This window comes from Sinocyclocheilus anshuiensis, unplaced genomic scaffold (assembly GCF_001515605.1).
Source record: "Sinocyclocheilus anshuiensis isolate Anshui unplaced genomic scaffold, SAMN03320099.WGS_v1.1 scaffold207, whole genome shotgun sequence".
NCBI classification, from domain to species: Eukaryota; Metazoa; Chordata; class Actinopteri; order Cypriniformes; family Cyprinidae; genus Sinocyclocheilus; species Sinocyclocheilus anshuiensis.
Genome location: NW_015551045.1, coordinates 617,628 through 637,134, shown reverse-complemented (window position 1 = coordinate 637,134; position 19,507 = coordinate 617,628). Strand labels below are relative to the sequence as shown.

Here is a 19,507-nt window from a genome sequence, read left to right as displayed (position 1 = left end):
TTTCCTGCACTCCACTGCTTCAAAGCAAAGCTCGCACCCTGGACCCGTCGGCACTGCAAAAACACAGTCCTTAAGCAGTGTTTCACCTTGTTTTCCAGTATAATTATATTAACATCCTTAAAACAAGATGCATTTACTTGAATCAAAATAAGACAAATCTTATTTACATTTAGTGAAGTTTATACTTAATATATATTTTTTGACAGTGGGGTAAGAAAAATGCATTTATTTTCCTTTTTATTTAAGTTTATTTTTGTACCTCATTGGCAAATACTTATTGTTAAATGTGTTTTTACTGGAAAATAAGGAAAAATTACTGATTAATAATTTTTTTTTGCACTGTGACTGGCTTCTCTATATTTCACAGGAAACAAAAAAGCCCTAACATTAGCTGTAGATTAAAAGATCAATTTTTTTGTATTATTATCAGCAAATTTGTAGAATTTTAGAAGCTGAGATGGATAAGATCCTTTTTTTTAGATGAAGCTCAAGAAGCAAAAACCCTGTTTGATTAAATCCACATCTCTGTTCTGCCATTTTGTTGATCCCATTTTTACCAGGACTCTCGTCGCCTGGTTCTCTTAAGAAGTCGGGGAAATTCGATTTCAGCGCTCTGTCCGGCCATACGAGGTCTGCACGCATGCCGTTCAGCCATCACCCGCTGCCCATGCTGGCAGGTGTAAGACCAGGTGAGAGTTCAGAGCCACCCCACCCCACCTCCCACATCCTTCCCCTTCCTGTCCTGCTCCCTCACGCCCCCTGGTGGGGTCGGATGTGGTGACGTTCGGGGAGAGGTGAGGTCGTGTTTACGCCACAGTTGGGTCCCTCTGTACCGAGGCTGATTTGTCTTTTTTGTCTGTCTGTCTGTCAATGTGATTGGTTGGTGATTGGTCTCTCCATTTCCGAATTTCATTCTCCCCCCTCTAGTGGCACCGTTTCACTGCCTAGATGCACGTGAGCTTGTAAGATGTTATTTTAAATGCTATACAGCAATGATCAAAGCACATATCCACTCTCCTGTAATGCAAGACTCACAGGATTGGAAAACTGCATTTTCAAAGATGTTCTGAAGTATTTTATCATCTATTATTGATTAAACAAGATGAAAGAGAAGGAAAAATTGTAAATGTGCTGAAATTAGACACCGCAACAAAATCTTGTCATCAAATCAGTGGTGCTTGTAGAAGTTTTTTTGTAGTAGGTTTTGTAGCTGAATACACACTAATTTACCCATTATTCATTATTTCTTGTCAGACAGACAGACAGAGAGACAGACAGAGAGACAGATAGATAGATAGATAGATAGATAGATAGATAGATAGGTAGGTTTGTGGTTCGGCTGTTTTTTTGCATAGCGTCATACGTTCAGATGAATTGCTGGTGATGTTATGCGATGCGCTCTAGTTGTGTGGGCATGTGTTGTTGTGTGTAGCGTGGTTGTGTTTAAAGCTGTTGTTGTGGTGTCACTCCTGGTGGGAGCGGATCTTTGGTGGCAGTAGTTTCAGTGCCATTTGCCTCCTCCTTGAAGCCTTGGCTCCATCCCATTCCCTAATGGGATTAAAGGGTGGATTTAAAACAAGCGCGAAAGAAACGGAGGAAGAGGAGGGAATAGCAGTCTGCGTGGCAGAGAGGGTGAAAAGCAGTGCTTTGGCTGGGAGCGCAGCGCCCGCGTCTGGGTTACAGGGAGGCTCTGGAAGTTGGCAGACTGTCCCGGGCAGCTGGGGGCCCTGCTTGGCTGGAGTAGACAAGACCCCTCAGCCCTCCACTCGCTAGTCGGGAGATGAGCGTAATGTTATTCTTCATGCAAATGAGGGCACGTCATGACTTATCAAGAACTACTGCAGTTTGTTCACGTTAGAGTTGTGCTGATACAAAAATCTGTCAATATTGCATTTTTTTCCCCATTGCACATGCTTTAGATAATGTTTTATTTGTTTATTTGTGTTTTCATACCATTTCCTACAGTTCAATTAACGTCTAAGCTGTCGTCTAAGATGTAAAATCTGTAACCGATGTTCAAGTTGAAGCAATCTCTTGCTCGTTTATGGTCAATACTTAGTTGGCATAGTCGTCCATATTAAGAGTTTTGGGGCTCTCTTGGAATTTTGTATTAAAAATTGTTACATCACCCATGATGAAATGGCAGTTAAGAGGCTTTTTGACTTGGAGAGCATGTTTGTGTCTGTCTGCATAATTTTGAGTTTATGAGAAATTAAAATAGTGAGAATGAAATAGAACACAGAAAGAGATAAATATATAATATGTATTTTAAATGTTGTACATAAATCTATATTTTATGCATTTATGAATTATATATTTTATATTTAATTAATATATTATTATTTTATTATGAATATTCTTTTTGTAATACTTTGTGAACTGATGAACACATTTACTCACATATATTGCACATTTATTGTTTTTATATTAAGCTAACAATAATTACTTCATAGTAAAAGCTTAACCCAAATCCTAACCACTAAAAGAAAACCTCATTTTTGGATTTCAATATATTTATGAATCATTTTTATCTATGAAGATGTCCCGTAGGATCTGTCAAGGGAAGTTTCGTCAGGGTTAGCTCTGTTCTGGGAACAGCTTTGTCCCTAATTTTTGTAAACAGACACACACACACACACACACACACACACACTTTTCCTGAATTGATTTCCATCACTTCCATCTCATGTCATTTATTGTATCCTTGTGTGTCAGTCTCGCTCATTACTGATATACTACTAGCACTTATACTGGCACAATATGTATCACTGACCTCTCTCTCTGTGTGTGTGTCTGCCAGCAGGAAGTCCCCGTGCCTCAGCTTCCTCCCTGCACTTCCCCTCATCCTCCATCATACAGCAGTCCAGCCCATACTTCACCCCACCCACCATCCGATCCCACCACCACCCGGGACAGGACCCGCTCAAGGAGTTTGTGCAGTTCGTGTGCGCCGACGGATCGGGACAGGCTAGTGGTCAGGTAAGAGGAAGTGACCTCATACGGGAAGTGATGATCGGACACTTTGGGGTCAGTTAATTGCTTCTGTACATGTAATTTGCTTTGCTGTACATATTGCAAAAAATGTTTGATGTTTTATCCAGATGTTCTCTGGCTGGTTTATAGTGAATACTGGCATCCTATGCAACAGAGAACACTGCATGGAAAACTGTATCCCACAATGCAATGTTCATCCTTTAGGAAGCTTTACACTAGTATTCCATTTAGAATGTAGCCATTGTCACATTCTACTGTATAAACATTTATCGTTGCTTACTGCATACTGTTTCACATTCTATTTGTTAAATGGTTGGAAAATACAGAGTATATACTGTACAGTATGCCATTGTAACATAGCCATTGTTTTAAGAAAATAAATTATGAAAATTGCATTTTATCCATCCTTTAAAACCAAATGTTGACCCAAAACTTAGATGTCATATTTAGCAAACACATTTGCCCCAGTCAACAAAAACTCATGCCTCAAGTATGAAATTAATTTATATTTTATGTATTTTTTCTCTGTAAAACTAATATTATCAAGCATTTGAAGAAACTTAAACTTGAGCTTAACATTGTGAAGACAACTGTTGCATTTAACAAAGCTAAGATTGAAGTTTTGCTGTTAGCGAGCATCCAAAAACATGTTAAAGGGGTCACGAACTGGCTTTTTTACATTTTTTTTTATTTTATTTTATACTGTTGTCTGAGGTCTGCTTATGGCGTTCGCGTGGTTTTTACATTCAAAAACATCAAAATCAGTAAGTAATAGGCTATTTTCTACCTTGGTTTTGAGGCCAGCTCAGGAAACGCTGGGTTTTTATAGGCGTGCCGCGTTGAAGTCTTGGAAGTAAACGCCCACTGTTATGATTGGATAACAGTTTTGCATAGTAAACTAATTTTCTGTGTGTCTGTTTGACAAGCTACGTCCTTCGTAGTCAGAGCCTTCTGTGACTTTGGTTAGACATGCACGTACACATAATCAGGACATATCGAGCGATCTCGAACAAAGCAATAGTGACACATATTTTACTCACATAAGTGTGCTGCGCCATTCCTGTCGGATCCAATATAGACGCACAGCATTGCTTTTTAATCTCAGTCTCTCTGCAAATCCAGCGTCGATCTGTGTCTTGTTTACAAAGGAATCCGTGGTGAAATGAAGCGAACAAACGCTCAATGTTTTACTCACGTGAGCTGAAACTTCATTAAAAATAAAGTTCAACCACGCATTCCTAATATCTGAATCCGAAGGAAGGTTATGCGATGACTGTGTTCTTCCACAACCGGGCATCTTTTTGCTCGATCCGGTTAAGTGGCACTTATGTTATTTCCCTGCTATGTCATGCGTGAATCAGTGGGCGGGGCTACAGAATTAGGCGTTGATATTCTTCTGTGGAGGCGGTGCTAAACCTGTCTATTACGTCATTCATAGGCACATTCCAGGATCTGGCGTTCGCTGGGCCTGGTGTCAAAAAAAGCATTTATTTCAGTAACAAGGACGTTTTCAGTTCTGAAACTTACAGGATATTCTTTTAATACGATGACCTCTTATATATCAAAACCTCAAGTAAAAGTTGATTTCTCAATTCATGACCCCTTTACATAATGTTTTCTTTTAGGGCTTGGGTTACTCTGTGGTCATTCTAATTAATTTTATATAAATCATATATATATATATAAGTGAGGTTATGTCATATTTAACATAAATTTCATAACATTTAATTCACATTTATTTTATCTAAAATTACTACATACCTTAACCCAAATCCTAACCACTGGGGGGGGGGAAATCAGCATTTTTGGATTTTAATGATTCATTAAATTATTATTTTTTGTTCAATGGGAAACTAAAATTATTAACTGTTTTATTTCTGTTAGTACTTCTTTAAACATGAAACAAGCTCCTTGTGTGATAACTTGACTACAGTAACCTCAAACTGTGTTTTCCAATGCAAACAAATGTGTGCGTTCCTTGTCTTTGAGGCCGACTGATCAGTCACTGTTATGTATCTTGTGCTTGTCTAGACGATCTTGAGTTAATCTCTCCTTCTCTGTCCACTTCCACGATAAAACCCATCTGTGCAACAGCTGACGACCTCTGTGCGTTTCAGTGTAGTGCGCATCCCCTCCTCAGTTCTGCTTGTGCCATTTTTCAGCCTCGTGAACGTGGCTTGGTTTTTTGCGCCCTGGTTTTGATTTGATATCATTCCATGGACCAAAACTCACCTCACCATTCATGCGTCCATTTCTTCTTCTTCTTCTTCACCTTCTGCCTAAAGTCCTTCATTTTATTTTTTTCCTGCTCCTCCACTGCTCCTGTCTGTGCCTGTGGTGAAGTCAACACACAAAGATGCACAAACAAACACACCCCTTCATAAACAAAAGCAAACAGACATTCACCATCCTTTTGGTTGTTTCCCTCTCAACACTCTCCACTACCAGCCACCCCCCATTCCTTTTTTTTTTTTTCGGAGCAAGTCTGCGTTGTTTTTTTCATTTGTGGGGTGTCGGGCGTGTCCGTACTCCTCACCCTGTTTGTGTCATCTGCAGCCGAACGGGAGCGGCCAGAGCAAAATGCCAGGCTCCTTCTTGCTGCCTCCACCCCCCCCTGTGGCGCGTCCAGTGCCCCTCCCAATGCCAGACTCTAAACCCAGCAGCACGCCCCCTGACGGCGGACTCACCTCACCCACATCTCCTTGTAAGTGACCCGACCCCCCCATTCCACCAAACCCCACAAAGATCCCCAGTCGTCTAGCCACAGCTGAACCACTTTTTGACATTTAGTTTGTGTTCCTTAAGTTAACATGAAATGCTCGTTATTCGTAATCATCGTGGTAGTGCTAACTGGTGGGTCAGAACTAGTCCTTACTACTTTTATTTTTTCAGTTTGAATGAAACCAATGCAACATTTTTGCGGTTCTTTTTTATACATCCTGATTTTTTTTAAAGTGATTTAAGTTTGACAGCCATCAAAATGTCACTAAATTGCAGAGCCCATAATGAGACATGGTGATGGGAGAAAAAATGAGGTAGGAGGAAAAATTGTTTTTCAATATTTATGCGTTCTTGCAAAACTTTTTCATTCTACTGGGAAACTTCGCAATTGCTCACAAATCTTTTTCGTTCCCCAAAGAAAGTTTGCATTCACTTGGAAAACTTTTGCTCTCTCTCACAAAACTTTTCGTTCCGCTGAGAATCTTCATTTGCAAGACTTTTTCATTTGCAAAATTTCTTGGGGGGGAATGCAATAGAGAATGCAAAAGTATTACTAGCAAACAGATTTTCTTGGGGGAATGTAATATTTTTGTGAGCGAATGCAACAATTTCCTGGGGAACGCAACATTTTTGCAAGAGAATGCAAAATTTCTCCGGGGAACACAATACCTTTGCAAGGGAATGCAAGTTTCGCAAGCGAACTCAAAATTTCTCGGGGCAGCGCAATACTTTTGCAAAAGAATGCGTTTTGTGAGCAAATGCTAAATTTCTAGGGAGAACACAAAAGTTTTGCAAGCGAATGCAAAATGTCTTGGGGGGGGAATGCAGAGAATGCAAACGTTTTGCGAGTGAACACATTTTCTTTGGGGAAAGCAATACTTTTGCGAGCAATCACAAAATTTCTCAGGGTAACGCAATACTTATGAAAGTGAACGCAAAGTATTTTGGGAGAACTCAAAAATATTTGCAAGTGAACGCAAAGTTTCTCAGAAAACACAATACCTTTGCAAGAGAACGCAAAGGTTTTGCAAACGCAATATTATTGAAAAAAAAAAATGTTTTCCTCCCATCTCATATTTTTCCATGACCAAGTCCTTTTGGGGGCTCCGTGTTGAAGGGTGCAAATTTAGGGCAATTAAAGTGGACTCCAAAGTGCCTTTTTAAATGCATTTTAGTTCAAACTGTTTTCGAAATGCAGCTATTATTGTACAATTCGCTTTTGTGGCAGTTCTGGCTCTAAAATCAAAACAAGACGGAAGAGTCTGTATCTACCAAACTGAAAAGACCAGTTTAGACCGTCTTGAACTTGTAATGTGGTCCAGGTTGGTTTGTGCTGTTGCAGCCCTGACTTGATGTGAAAGGGCCTTTACACTCCCGAATGCAACATTCAGAAACCCATGCTTTGTAATTTTACGTTGGTTTCATTTGAGTTTGTTTTGGTTACGTTCACATTGCTGGTTAGCTTTGGCCTGTGGAATGTGATAGTTGAGCTCCAGTGCTGGTCTAAAGGTCAGTTCGTCTAGTACATGAACCAAATTTGGGTCGTTCAGAAAGGAGGTGGCGTAACGGGGTGGATAATCAGACGTATTGTAAAATGTTTACTCACCACAGAAGGGGCACTGGACGGAGCACTTGCATTTCCTTTCCTCTTTTCTTTCATGTTTACTTTTGTTTTTGTTCCTTTTCATTGTTTTCTTTCATTGTTTCAATAGTTTTTATGTTGTTTGTGTGTGTCTTTTTATGTGTTTATATGTTGCTGCTGATTCTCCAGAACGCACTTAACTCACCTGCTCACAAATAAATAGAGAGTGTTTATTTTGTTTGTTTGTTTTTTATCTGTGTTACAGCATTAAGCATATAGAGGTCATGTATTATGAGTTTACCATGGTTAACGGGGGTTGTTTGGGGTAAAGATACATAACAAATGGCCTGAAGCCCCCTTAGCCATTAAAAAATACACATGGCCTCTTGTGGCTGATTATTTTTTATATAATGGCCATAACCACAATATGAAAAAAGATGCAAACGGTCAGTAAATAATTAATTAATAAGTAAGGATCAGATATAGTTCACAATAGGTGTTTCATGGTTGCAAACCACAATCAAAGGTTTATAGAAACTCGTTTATTTGCATTAATGTAGAATTCAGTTCTGTGATCACAGTTTATATATCAATTCTATATTAATATAGAATTTGTAATGTAGAATTCAATTCTGCAATCACAGGAGTTTATATGTTGGTTTAATTTTATATAATTTATATAATTAAATTCTATATTATATAGAATTTATTTTCATTATAGTAAAATTCAATTCTGTGATCACATGACTTTATATATTAGTGTTTATATATTTATAATATAGAATTCAATTTTGTATTAATATAGAACTTTTTTGCATTAATGTAGAATTTAGTTCTGCAATCACAGGTTGCATTTATTGTTGCATTAATATTTTACGTATTCTATATAATATATAATTAAATTCTATATTAATAAAGAAGTTATATGAATTAACAGAATTTAATGAACAAAGCAGCTTTTCATTTCTTTGTGCCTTTTTGAATGCTTGCTGATGAAAAACTAACAGCAAACCGTAGAACAAATACGGCTCTTTGTGTTTGATTTTTCCATGTTTTTACACACATACTGATTTATGTTAGAATTCCATATTTGATGAACAGTTACACTATGGAGTCCATAAAATAAATCTGAAACCAAACAAAAACTGCCCTAAATTTGATAATGACTTCAAATCTGCAGATTCAAACACCTTTTTAATGTATTGATCTTCACCCGTTTGAACCAATAACAATCAAACATAGTGTATCTTTGATGATAAATTCTTACATTACTTTTGTTTGCCAACAAGTCAATTCAGTACAGAAAAATTTCAGTTTCCACTATATATTTCATGAAATTCGCACAATATATCTGAAGGGTTGCCTTTGCAGAATCAAATGATCTTTTCAAATAGATCAAATTGACTAAAATGTATTTTAATGACTAAACGATTTTGCTAATATTGTACAGGGTGATTTTTTTTGTTAAATAAAATTAAATAAAACATGCTTTTTAATGAAAATCAGTTTTTTATTTATATTTTCTCTCTCGTTCTTTCTCTCTCTCAGCATACTCCACTTTAATGTATTGATCTTCACCCGTTTGAACCAATAACAATCAAACATAGTGTATCTTTGATGATAAATTCTTACATTACTTTTGTTTGCCAACAAGTCAATTCAGTACAGAAAAATTTCAGTTTCCACTATATATTTCATGAAATTCGCACAATATATCTGAAGGGTTGCCTTTGCAGAATCAAATGATCTTTTCAAATAGATCAAATTGACTAAAATGTATTTTAATGACTAAACGATTTTGATAATATTGTACAGGGTGATTTTTTTTTTGTTAAATAAAATTAAATAAAACATGCTTTTTTATGAAAATCAGTTTTTTATTTATATTTTCTCTCTCCTTCTTTCTCTCTCTCAGCATACTCCACGCCAGGCTCCACAGCTCCCAACAGGTTTGTCAGCATCGGATCACGGGACAACAACTTTCTGAACATACCCCAGCAGACGCAGGTGATTCTTACTCTGTCGTATTCAAAACAAACTTTTGAGTGTTTAAAATCATGCATCGCTCTTCTCCTCCTGTCTTTCCCCATTTCCCATGATGCTCTCTGCTATGCGGTGTCAGGCTCATCTGGAGCGAGCCTGTGATAACTCAAGCTGATTGGGCGGTGTAGTTGATTTGAGTGTTGCAAATGTGCGGCCACCACACCGCGCTCCTCCATCACCCAGTACACTTTAGTCATTAATGTTTAAAGCACACCCGCCCCGGGGCGGCTCCCTGCTCCTCAACACATGGTGACCATCTGAAGCTGCTAACTCACCCGCTCTCACCTCCTCCCTCTGCTGGTCGGCCTCTCTGGATTTGACCATTTATTTTCCTCTCTTTCTGCTTAACCTTTCCTCATTTCTTCCTTCTTGAACTCGTTTCTCGACTCGCTATCACCCTCTGCTGGTGACTTCTGTTTTTTTTTCTTCTCTCCTGCCGTGACTCCTTGGCAGTGACTTCGCTTTGTCTGATTTTGCACATTTTCCACTGTGTTCACCCTAAATTTTGGAAGGCAGAGGAAGCACTTTTTTTGGTCCTCTCAGAGATAAACTGCACGAGTGTGCAAAATAGCAGTGGGTATCATAAGTAAACGTTTAGCGAAGATTCGTTATTTGCAGTTGAACTTATTTGTTTGTTTATTATTTTATGTTTAAGAAAATGTGCATTGAGAAATGCATTAGTTGAAATTCATTGTAATACAAGCACTGATAAAAGATACAAGAGGCGGTGAGGCAGTAGTAAAAGAATGTTATTGTTTTACGACAGTAAAATATTTATTTTATTAGTTTTTTTTTTATTTGGTATTGTTAAGAAAGTGTGCACAGAGTGCATTAATAATTGTAATTTAATGTAATACAAACATGGATAAGATAAATGCAAAAGGCAGTGAGACAGTAGTGAAAGTAAATTTTCACTGTTATAATTACTACACAACAACAGTGAAAAAAATTATTTATTTTATTAGTATTGTTTTATTTGTTTTTGTTAGGAAAATGTGCATTAAGAAAGTGTTAATAATTGTAATTCAAACTGTAAAATATAAAAGCAAGAGGCAGTGAAACAATAGTAAAAGAATAAATTATAATTCATTTTAATTTTAAATTCAGTGTAATTATAACTATTATAAATAACATACATTGATAAAAGCAAGAGGCAATGAGAATAGCAAAATAATTGTTTATTTATTTGTTTTGTTAAGAAAATGTGCATCGAGTAAGTGTTATTAATTGTAATTCAGTGTGATTTAATTCAAAGACATGTTTCATGAGAGTATCAGTGATATTGCACTTGAGTTTTCATATGTCCCCAAAAGATATTTGGACACTTTAGTTAAACTTTAAAATGTTATTGCGTTATTATAACAAAATATCAAAGCAAGTGACATATGGATTGAAGAAAAAAGAGCACTTTTCAAACACATTACACAGAAATAGCTTTTATTAGGTTTTCAGTGATAACTCAACAAAAGCTTTATGGCACTCTGTGCTTGTGAATTGTTAGTGTGTGATGTTCATAGTCGATGTGATTTTCTTCACCTGTGGTTCCTCTGCTGGGACGCCTGTGTGAACTCTATTGAAAATCACTGAAACACCAGTCTTGACAAAAGTGAAGTTGGTAAATAGAAAAGATCCTGCAGTGTTTGAGACACACAAATACAGACACTTATGACATTCAAACATTTTTGCCTTGAAGTGTTCAAATACTTATTTTATTGTACTTTACGTTTCTTTTAGAGAAGACTCTAAACAAAAATTATGGCAGTTGAGACAGATACAGGCTTGTTATTAATTTCTAATTTTAAAAAACACCAAAAAAAAAAAAATTTTTTTAAATCACCAAAAAAAAAAACAGTTTCGTCAAAAGATGATATCGAGGAGAAAAGACACACAGATACAGACACATATTCATGCCATTTCATTTAATTTATTTTATTTTATATTATTTTGTTTTATTTTTTATTTTATTTTATTTTGAGAAAACACCAAGTAAAAATTATGTTGGTGAAAAGAAAAGATAGAAGATACAGACTCAGCATCTAATGTAGTGACATTCAAACATTTTTAACTGTTGGAACACTTTTTGGGCCACTGTATGTCCGTGCGGGGAAGTTCTCTCAGCGCCATGTCGTTCCCAGTCAGAAAAACGAGAAAAGAACTGCGGATATGTGAGACAGGAACGGAGAAAAGACAGGCAAAGTTGAAGCACGGGCCCTACACTAAAACGTCACGTCCCATCTGTCTGGTTGCCCACAGCAACGAGACATGATGTCACAGGCAGTTGAAGCTGAACTTGAGGCTGGGGGGCAGAGCTGGTCACTGCCAAGGATTACGGGGGGAAGATGGGATTGCAAGAGGGAGGAGTACAGCTTACAGAGGAAGAGTAACTTGGCCCGAGTGGCTGTTGGGCTTGAGCCCGGGGCGAGCGGCGGGGGGAGATTAAATCTGCTGCCGTTTTAGTTGTTTTTATGACGTCACAAAAGTTAAATGATTTTCCTATTTAAAACTACCAGTTTGACAAAGACATGAAGTGGTTTATTGGGAAACACAGTTTAATTCCAGCATGACGTGAATGCACTATAAAGTTTGTGTAAATATTTCTCTGTCCATCGGCGTTATCAGTGTGATATCGGAGCTTTATGAGCTGAACTCCTGAGATGCATTAACAGAGCGTCTGCTGATGTTGATAAAGTCAGTGTGATGGTATGTAGAGACACAGAAACAGAGAAACAGAGCTTCGCTGACATGACATTCCCAGAAGGGAGGTTTGCTGGTTTAGTTCAGGTCAGACTGTGTTGTAAAGGCCCATATGGTAAGCAGGTCAGACTGAACAGCTCTGAGAGTGAAGAGCAGGCAGACGTGTGAGAGTCAAGCCTGACCTCTAGTGCTCACATCACTAACAGCAGCATCTCTTCACATTCACAGTCAACATCCAGATCCAGATCCATCTTAAAGTTTCCATACTTTTGAATGAATGCATCAAGAGTATTGATTATAACATAAAAATATTGATTCTATTGAAAATGTTTAAGCTTCTAATATCAGTACATACTGAGACATGCACACTAACTTTAAGATTATAAAGTTGAAATATAAAATGTAATTATACATTTCAAATAAAATGTAATACTTTAATAAATTCAATAACTTCAATTTACAATGTATTTATTACATTTATAAAAAAGTAAAAAAAAAAAGTTATAATAGCTTTATGTGACAATAAAATACATGTAATTTAGTTTAATAAATGTAATAACTAATTTTTTATTTATTTATAGTTTATTAAATTGTAAAAATAAAAATAAATGATTAAATATAGGTCTATGTGACAATAAAATACATTTCACTTATTACATTTAATAACTTTTTAAATTGACAAATTTTTTAAAATTAGCTTTATGTGAAAATACATTTCACTTAATAAATTAAAAATGTATTTATATTTTATTAAATGTATAAGAATTATAAACACATTATGACAATTTTGTGACCATTCATTTGACTCAATCAGTTTAATAAATTTAAAGGTTATTTATTTATATTTTATTAAATGCATACAAATTATAAACATTATTCAGTTCTAGGTTGTATGATAATACATGTAATTTAATACATTTATATTTTATTAAATGTATTATAAAATATAAACAAATGATCGAATTATAATAAGTTTGTGACATTTCTTTGAATTTAAATTAATTATATTAATTAAAAGTTTGTTCTGTAATTGTTGTTAATGAGTGATATTTGATCATTTTAGTTTAGCCCTATGTTATATTTATTTTTACCTGTTCATTTAAACTAAGGCTTTTAAAACACAATATTTTATACAATTATACAGTGAGCAGCAGACGTATAATGTAAAATGCCTATAATTGTCCGTTTTTATCCTCAGAAATTGAAAAAAATTATCGATATTGGTCTTGATAGTACTTATCGGATTTAAAATAAGTCAAATTCTTCCTGCACAGATTATTTTATAATAATATAATGTTTTCACTGAGCTGATGTATTTTTAGATTTATCACTAACAGTGCCTTTGTTCTTTTGTGTGTGTTTTTTACAGTCATGGTTCCTTTGACGAGGTCCTGCCTGCAACCTGTCAACACAATTTGGAAGTTTTATGACAAAAAAAAAAAAATCCTGTTTGAAAATCCCCTCCGACCCGGAACGCGCCCTAAGAAACGTGAGCAGCATATGATTGGGAAACGTTCGACCCTGTGTTTGCCAACCGTCAGACGCCCTTCAAGCCCACTCCTCCACCTCCGATAAAGACTTTCAGATCACAGCAGGAGGTGAGGGACTGACACGCACCTACAGCATCTCGCAAGAACCGTCACCAAACCAACGGCAACATAGAGGAGGAAGAACCCCATGAACACAGACAGAAAATCTTACTAGGAACAAGGATGTAGTGTACAGTGGCTGGGATTATCAACAGTTTCAGTGGTGAGGATTCAGACACAACAAAAACGCAAGATTTTGACCAATTAAACTTCAATTTTTTTGTTTTCAAAACACTTGCTGATGTTCAGCATACAGGCTACACTAAAAGTCATTTCACATCATCAGAGCCCCGGACGTTTTGCATTTTTAGCTAATTAGCATGCAGTAGAAACGTCTTTCTTTCCCTTTTGCGGTCAATTACTAAACTAACTACGAAGTATTGCACTACAGTAATGCGAAGAACACTAGTTCGATGTGCACTATTGAAAATGGAATCGACGGCGGACATTATTTGCACATTTTATTGCGGAGAAAAACTAACTGGCAGACTAAAGCTACCCAGATACCCGTTCTCATTTTCAGGCCTCAAACAGAAATTTTTTATTAAAACAAAAGTCCATTTCAGGCACTTAGTGCCAACTAGACAGCACCAGATTTTAGTTAGTACTTCTATAGGATGAATAAAGCCAACCAGTACACACTTAAGGTGCGGTCACGTTGACGAAATTTTGTGGGAAAAAAAATAAAAATGTTTGTGTGACCATCTTGAACCTGACGCAAAATTAAATTTTTTAATTTCACGTGAAATTCCTGATTGCATGGATTCTTATTAAAGGGATAGTTCATCCAAAAATGAAATTCTGCCATCATTTACTCACCCTCAAGTTGTTCCAAACCTGTACGAGTTTCTTTCTTCTGTTGAACACAAAAGAAGATCTTTTGAAAAATGTGGGTAACCAAACAGTTGATGGTAGCCATTGACTTACATAGTATTTTTCCCATACTATGGAAGTCAATGGCTACCGTCAACTCATTTTCATTTTTGGTTGAATTATCTCTTTAAAATGACGAGATTTTGCCTGTGAAGTTTTGCAACTTCACAACAACAACAAAAAAAGTCCCAGTTAATGCAATGCATCTTTTATTTAAAACTCCCATTCTTTTTTAAATTAAAGCCATATGTCTAAAATATGTTTTAAATTGTTTGTTTTTTTTTTCAAAAAAAGGTCCAATGTCAATAGTGTAGCAATGCACAAAGCACCAAATATGCTGGTGAACTTGGCAAATTATGTGACCATCTTGAACCTGATTTGAAATCTGCTGATAGTGAAATTCCCATTCAAGTGGAATCATATTAAAATGACTAGACCCCCCCCCACCCCCCAAACCAACCAAATGAAATTTTGATAAATGTGACTGCAACTTTGTAGCCATGTGACGGAGTTACAATTTTTAAATCGTTTGTTTAAAAAAAAAAAAGTCCCAGATAATCATTGCATTCTTTTATTTCAAACTCATTTCCTTTTTTTTAAATGAAAGCCATATGTTTGAACTTTGTTTTAAATAGTTTGTTAAAAAATCTAAAGTAACACTTTTAATTAGAAGATTTTTATGTAGCAAATAGTATTTTCTAGTGATTTTTTTTAAAGCCCCAGCTAGTCATTCTGTTATGTATAATGGCTGTTTTGAATTAATTTTGTCATTGTAGCGAGGCATAATAAAAGTCCCTGATTCATTAGCACTAATAAAGACGGCCCTAGAGACACGCCCACTTCTGTGTTTTGTTTACGTACCCGTTTACACTCCCAGAAGTCTGTGTTCCAAGAGCATGTGACCTCGCTGCGGAGCAAAAGAATATGCGACATATCATAGCCGTGCTCAGAGGGAGGTGGGCCGCTCGGACCGCTGTTATTAGAAGCTGCGTTTCACCATTCACTTCAGTAGCATTTTACTCGAAATTTGGTAACGTTTCGGCATGGCTGTCTGCACATACACGCACTCTCCTCCACAGATTGACTACAAAGGGAAACCTTTACAGTGAATTAGAGTAGGGAGATCTTCATCCGCTGATAAAGTTTTGTTTTCGACGCAACTGTAATCGGTAACGTCACAAAATAACTGGACTGCCTGACCATGTATCTCACTGCAGGGAAGCATTATTGCCGGATGGCGGCCGTGTCATCGCTTTGGTAGAAAATTAACACGAGAATCGTGATGGCAATGGTCTTTTCTTTTCTAATCAAAGGAAGTGCCTCTGTATTCCCATTATGCAATTTGTTAAACATGAATTCAGGTTATTTTCTTGCATATAAGCTATAGCGGAGCGTGAAATTTTTATGAGAAAAAAACAAGCGTCAGCTCACTAGTTACAAACATCTTTATATATAAAGGATATATCCATATATATTTATATATACATTTTCTTCTTATTTGCCTAATAAGCTCAGTGGCAGTCTAGTTATTTTTTGAAGTATGACATGATCATAAATCAGATATCCGTTCAGAAATACCAGTCCCGAAAACCCAGTTCTGCACTTAATGGTAATTAGAGCAAAAAAATAATCAACCGGTGGAAATCAGATTTCCGCGGAAAATGTTATCGATAGCGTAGTAAAAAAAAAAAAATTAAATGCACGGCTTTTGATTTCTTTTGTGTTTGGACAGGAAGTATTTGTTATTGCAAAATAAAGTGTGTTGATTGAGCCATGTGCAATGCCTTGGGTAGAAACTGTGTTTGTCTCATTGTTAGGGTGTACAGGAAAGCGTAGAGGTGAAAATCCTTCTATTATAGTAAAGTCCACGCTGTCCGGGACTCTAAACTACAGGGCGGAAAGAGCGAGAGAAAATGGTCTTTGTACGTTTTGGGAATTCGTTTTGTAATCTTTCCTTTTTTCTGCTTTTTTTAATGTTTATTTGTAATGATTTGTTCTCAAAACTTAGGAGGGCTGAAGAAGCAGTTTTTTGCGACACGTCAGAATATATCACTAAATAAAACAGGTGCTTTTTATGGTTCAAAGTACGTTCGATCTCTATTATACGTAAGAAGACGAAAAATAAGTGTTATCAAGACAAATTTTAGAAGAAAGAAAAAACGTTCAATACTCTTTGCTTTTTGTATTTTCTAAAGGGGGGAGGGTGTTCAATGTGGTCAAGGTTGTGACAAAAGGCATTTTTCCTCCAACCTTTTCTCCGAAGCGATCAAAGAATGTCGACTGATGACGTCCTAAGAGGTTTTACGACTTTTAACTAGCTAAAACACTGGATTTTTCTGGTATTTTTGACTTCATGCTATGCATTCCAGTATTCTAGGACTTCCATGCTTTGGATCGCCCACGAAACCTTAACGAACTTCCCATCTGAACTTTGCTGGCTTTTTGCACAGAAATTTTGAATTCGAATGAAAGGTATGACAAGATCTTCCCTGTTTACGGGAGAGGCTTTAATGCAGCTCGAATAAATTAAATGCCCATTGTATGCTAAAAATTTTGGAGTAAGAAGAGACGGGAGGTGTGATGTGAATTTGTTATCGTTTATACTTTGAAAATTGTGGATCTCAAAAACTTTCAAGATATGTACATGTACAGTCATGTTTCTACAGAGCCCCGCACATGACATGAGGACAACAGTATATTTATTGTGGCCATGAATTAAGTTCCCTTGTTTTATTAATTTATTCCCTCACTTTATTCAAATTGTGGCTACGAATTAAGAATTTGTATCCATAACTTATTAATTTGTTCCCTCGTTTTTATAATCATGGCATTAGTACAAATTGGCCACGATGTACGAACACAAGAAAGCAAAATAGTAAAACATGGCCATAATTTATGAAAACGTGGAAACAAGTTAGCACAACATGGCGACGATTTACGAAAACAAAAGAACGAATTTGTACAACATAACCGGAATTTACGAAAATTATGGAACAAATTTGTACAACGTGGCTATGATTTACGAAAACAAGGGAGCAAATTATTACAACATGACCACAATTTACGAAAATTATGGAACAAATTTGTACAACGTGGCTACGATTTTCGAAAACAACGAAACTTATAAGTCACAGAAACAAATTCTTAATTCGTGGGAAAAAAAAATTTCCATGTCATTTGTGGGGCTCTGTATATTTCATTCAGAAATCATAAGAAAAAAAAATATTTTGTCAAAAATAAATGTTACAATACAAAAACATACTAATGGTCCATGCAAAAAAAATACAATTTGTTTTCTTTTGATTTTGGTGTGATAATTTTCGTAATAAGATTCACCCAAACAAAGTCAGCGACTGATCAGAAAGAGTTGAAACTGAACCCCTCCCCCTCTTAACCTGCAGCGCCCTCTACTGCCCCCATGTAAATGACTCTAAATATTTGTTTTGTGATCTAGTGTTAGACTCAGAGCATCATAAAGGTTGTCCCTAAAAAGTGCCTTTTGTTCGCAGACACCATCTTGTAATCCTGAGTGCCCATCTAAAAAAAAAAGCTAAAAGAAAAAAAAATCCCCTCGTTCAAACTTCTGTATTTCTCCTTCCGCAACTTCTTCAAAGCAGTATATATAGTACTAAAGGAAATCGGTGTGACTTAGTTCATCTTTTTATTGTTGAATAATTTAGAAAACTGTAGAAAATAGAAAAATGACAACAAAAAAAAAACTTTCTGTCTTGCTTTTCCTTCCTCTGTAATCTTGTCTTCTGCCTCTTTTGGACACTGGAGTAGTCTATAGTTGCATAAGCATCGCCCTTCCCTGTGCCCCTTTTCTCTGAACGGAGGGGTTTTAAAATGTAAAAAAAAAAAAAAAGTAAGAAAAAAATGTTGTCTGAGCAGAATGCAGTTAGCTCACATGTTATTCTTGTCTGTACGCTTCACGTTGTATTCATACCGATCTCTTCAGCTTCTCCATTGAACAGTTAATGTACGTGAACAAGTTACGCCGGTGAGCTCTGGTGGGCCGTCCGACAGACGGGCGTTTCAGCTGGACGCGGTTTGTGAAAACAGTAGAGGCCGACCGCTGGGGTATAATAGGCGAGTTTTTGAGCTATTTATTTCTTTGTTACCAAATTCATTTGATTTGCTATGATCTGTTTATATTGATATTGCATTGAGAATCTGTAATGATGATGCACCTTTGAATGGTTGTACGTGACCAGAAAATAATAATAAAAAATAAAAAAAGTTCCTGTCAAGACGAAGCACCTTAAAAACGGAGTGGTTTCAGCCCAGGGAAAGCGACACAGTTTCAAAGCAACCGCGAGCCCAGCGTTACGAGCCAAACTCATAGACCAAAGTGACGCACGCCACAAAAACCTGAGCGAGACTAAAATTAACTTGAAAACTCACCAGCAAAAGCCCACATAGTGGGCTTAACGAAAACTTGCTTCCTCCCACAAACAAAATATGCAATTGTTTCACTTTCCCGAGTCCGTGAAGCCGGCGTCCGCGTTGGCTGTGATTTATTAATAACTGTAAGTGAAAGCCATAGTGACGGACATGTGTTTGGCGCTCTCGTTGTCCCTCCCTGGTACTGACCGTCCATTTTCTTTCTTTCGTATTTACTTTTGTACTCTTTTGTTGAGCGGGGCATTCAGATGCGTTTAGAGTAGCATGAATCCTTGGCGGCTCCGGCCCTGGTTTGAACTCCTCGAGCGGCGCCCTTCTCAGTCCACACGCCTTCCAGAGCTCATGGTGAAATGCATGTGTTGATTACAATTTCTTTTCCATAATAAGAAAAACAAGTAAGAGCAGCACCTTTAACTGATTGAATAAAAGGATGTTCTTGACTGTAACGATGAGTCTGTGTGGTTATTTTGATCTTCAAATCCAGTTTAGCCTCCAGCCAGGGGCCCTCATGGTGACTTAAAATGATTTAAAACAAGCATTAAAGGAATAGTTCACCCAAAAATTAAAATGTACTCGCCCTCAGGCCATCAAAGATGTAGATGAGTTT

The 19,507-nt window shown here is 36.7% G+C and overlaps 2 protein-coding genes across 20 annotated transcripts in view; one reads left to right on the top strand and one right to left on the bottom strand.

Annotated features, from left to right (window-relative positions):
- Positions 1-14,178, top strand: part of nfixb (nuclear factor I/Xb) — a 172,783-nt gene extending 158,605 nt beyond the window's left edge. For 7 of the 16 annotated variants that reach the window (XM_016451331.1, XM_016451328.1, XM_016451332.1 and 4 more), the window contains 5 exons: positions 561-689; positions 2,801-2,979; positions 5,551-5,698; positions 9,213-9,304; positions 13,404-14,178. In XM_016451331.1, the coding sequence (XP_016306817.1) occupies positions 561-689; positions 2,801-2,979; positions 5,551-5,698; positions 9,213-9,304; positions 13,404-13,418 (563 nt within the window). In that variant the 3' untranslated portion in view covers positions 13,419-14,178. The remainder of the gene's footprint in view (positions 1-560; positions 690-2,800; positions 2,980-5,550; positions 5,699-9,212; positions 9,305-13,403) is intronic. The other 9 variants (XM_016451343.1, XM_016451329.1, XM_016451344.1 and 6 more) reach the window with 6 other exon arrangements.
- nme4 (NME/NM23 nucleoside diphosphate kinase 4) overlaps positions 10,838-19,507 on the bottom strand; it is a 15,798-nt gene continuing 7,128 nt past the window's right edge. Inside the window, exon 5 of one of the 4 annotated variants that reach the window (XM_016451352.1) lies at positions 10,838-10,971. In XM_016451352.1, coding sequence (XP_016306838.1) covers positions 10,911-10,971 — 61 coding nt within the window. In that variant the 3' untranslated portion in view covers positions 10,838-10,910. The other 3 variants (XM_016451350.1, XM_016451351.1, XM_016451347.1) reach the window with 3 other exon arrangements.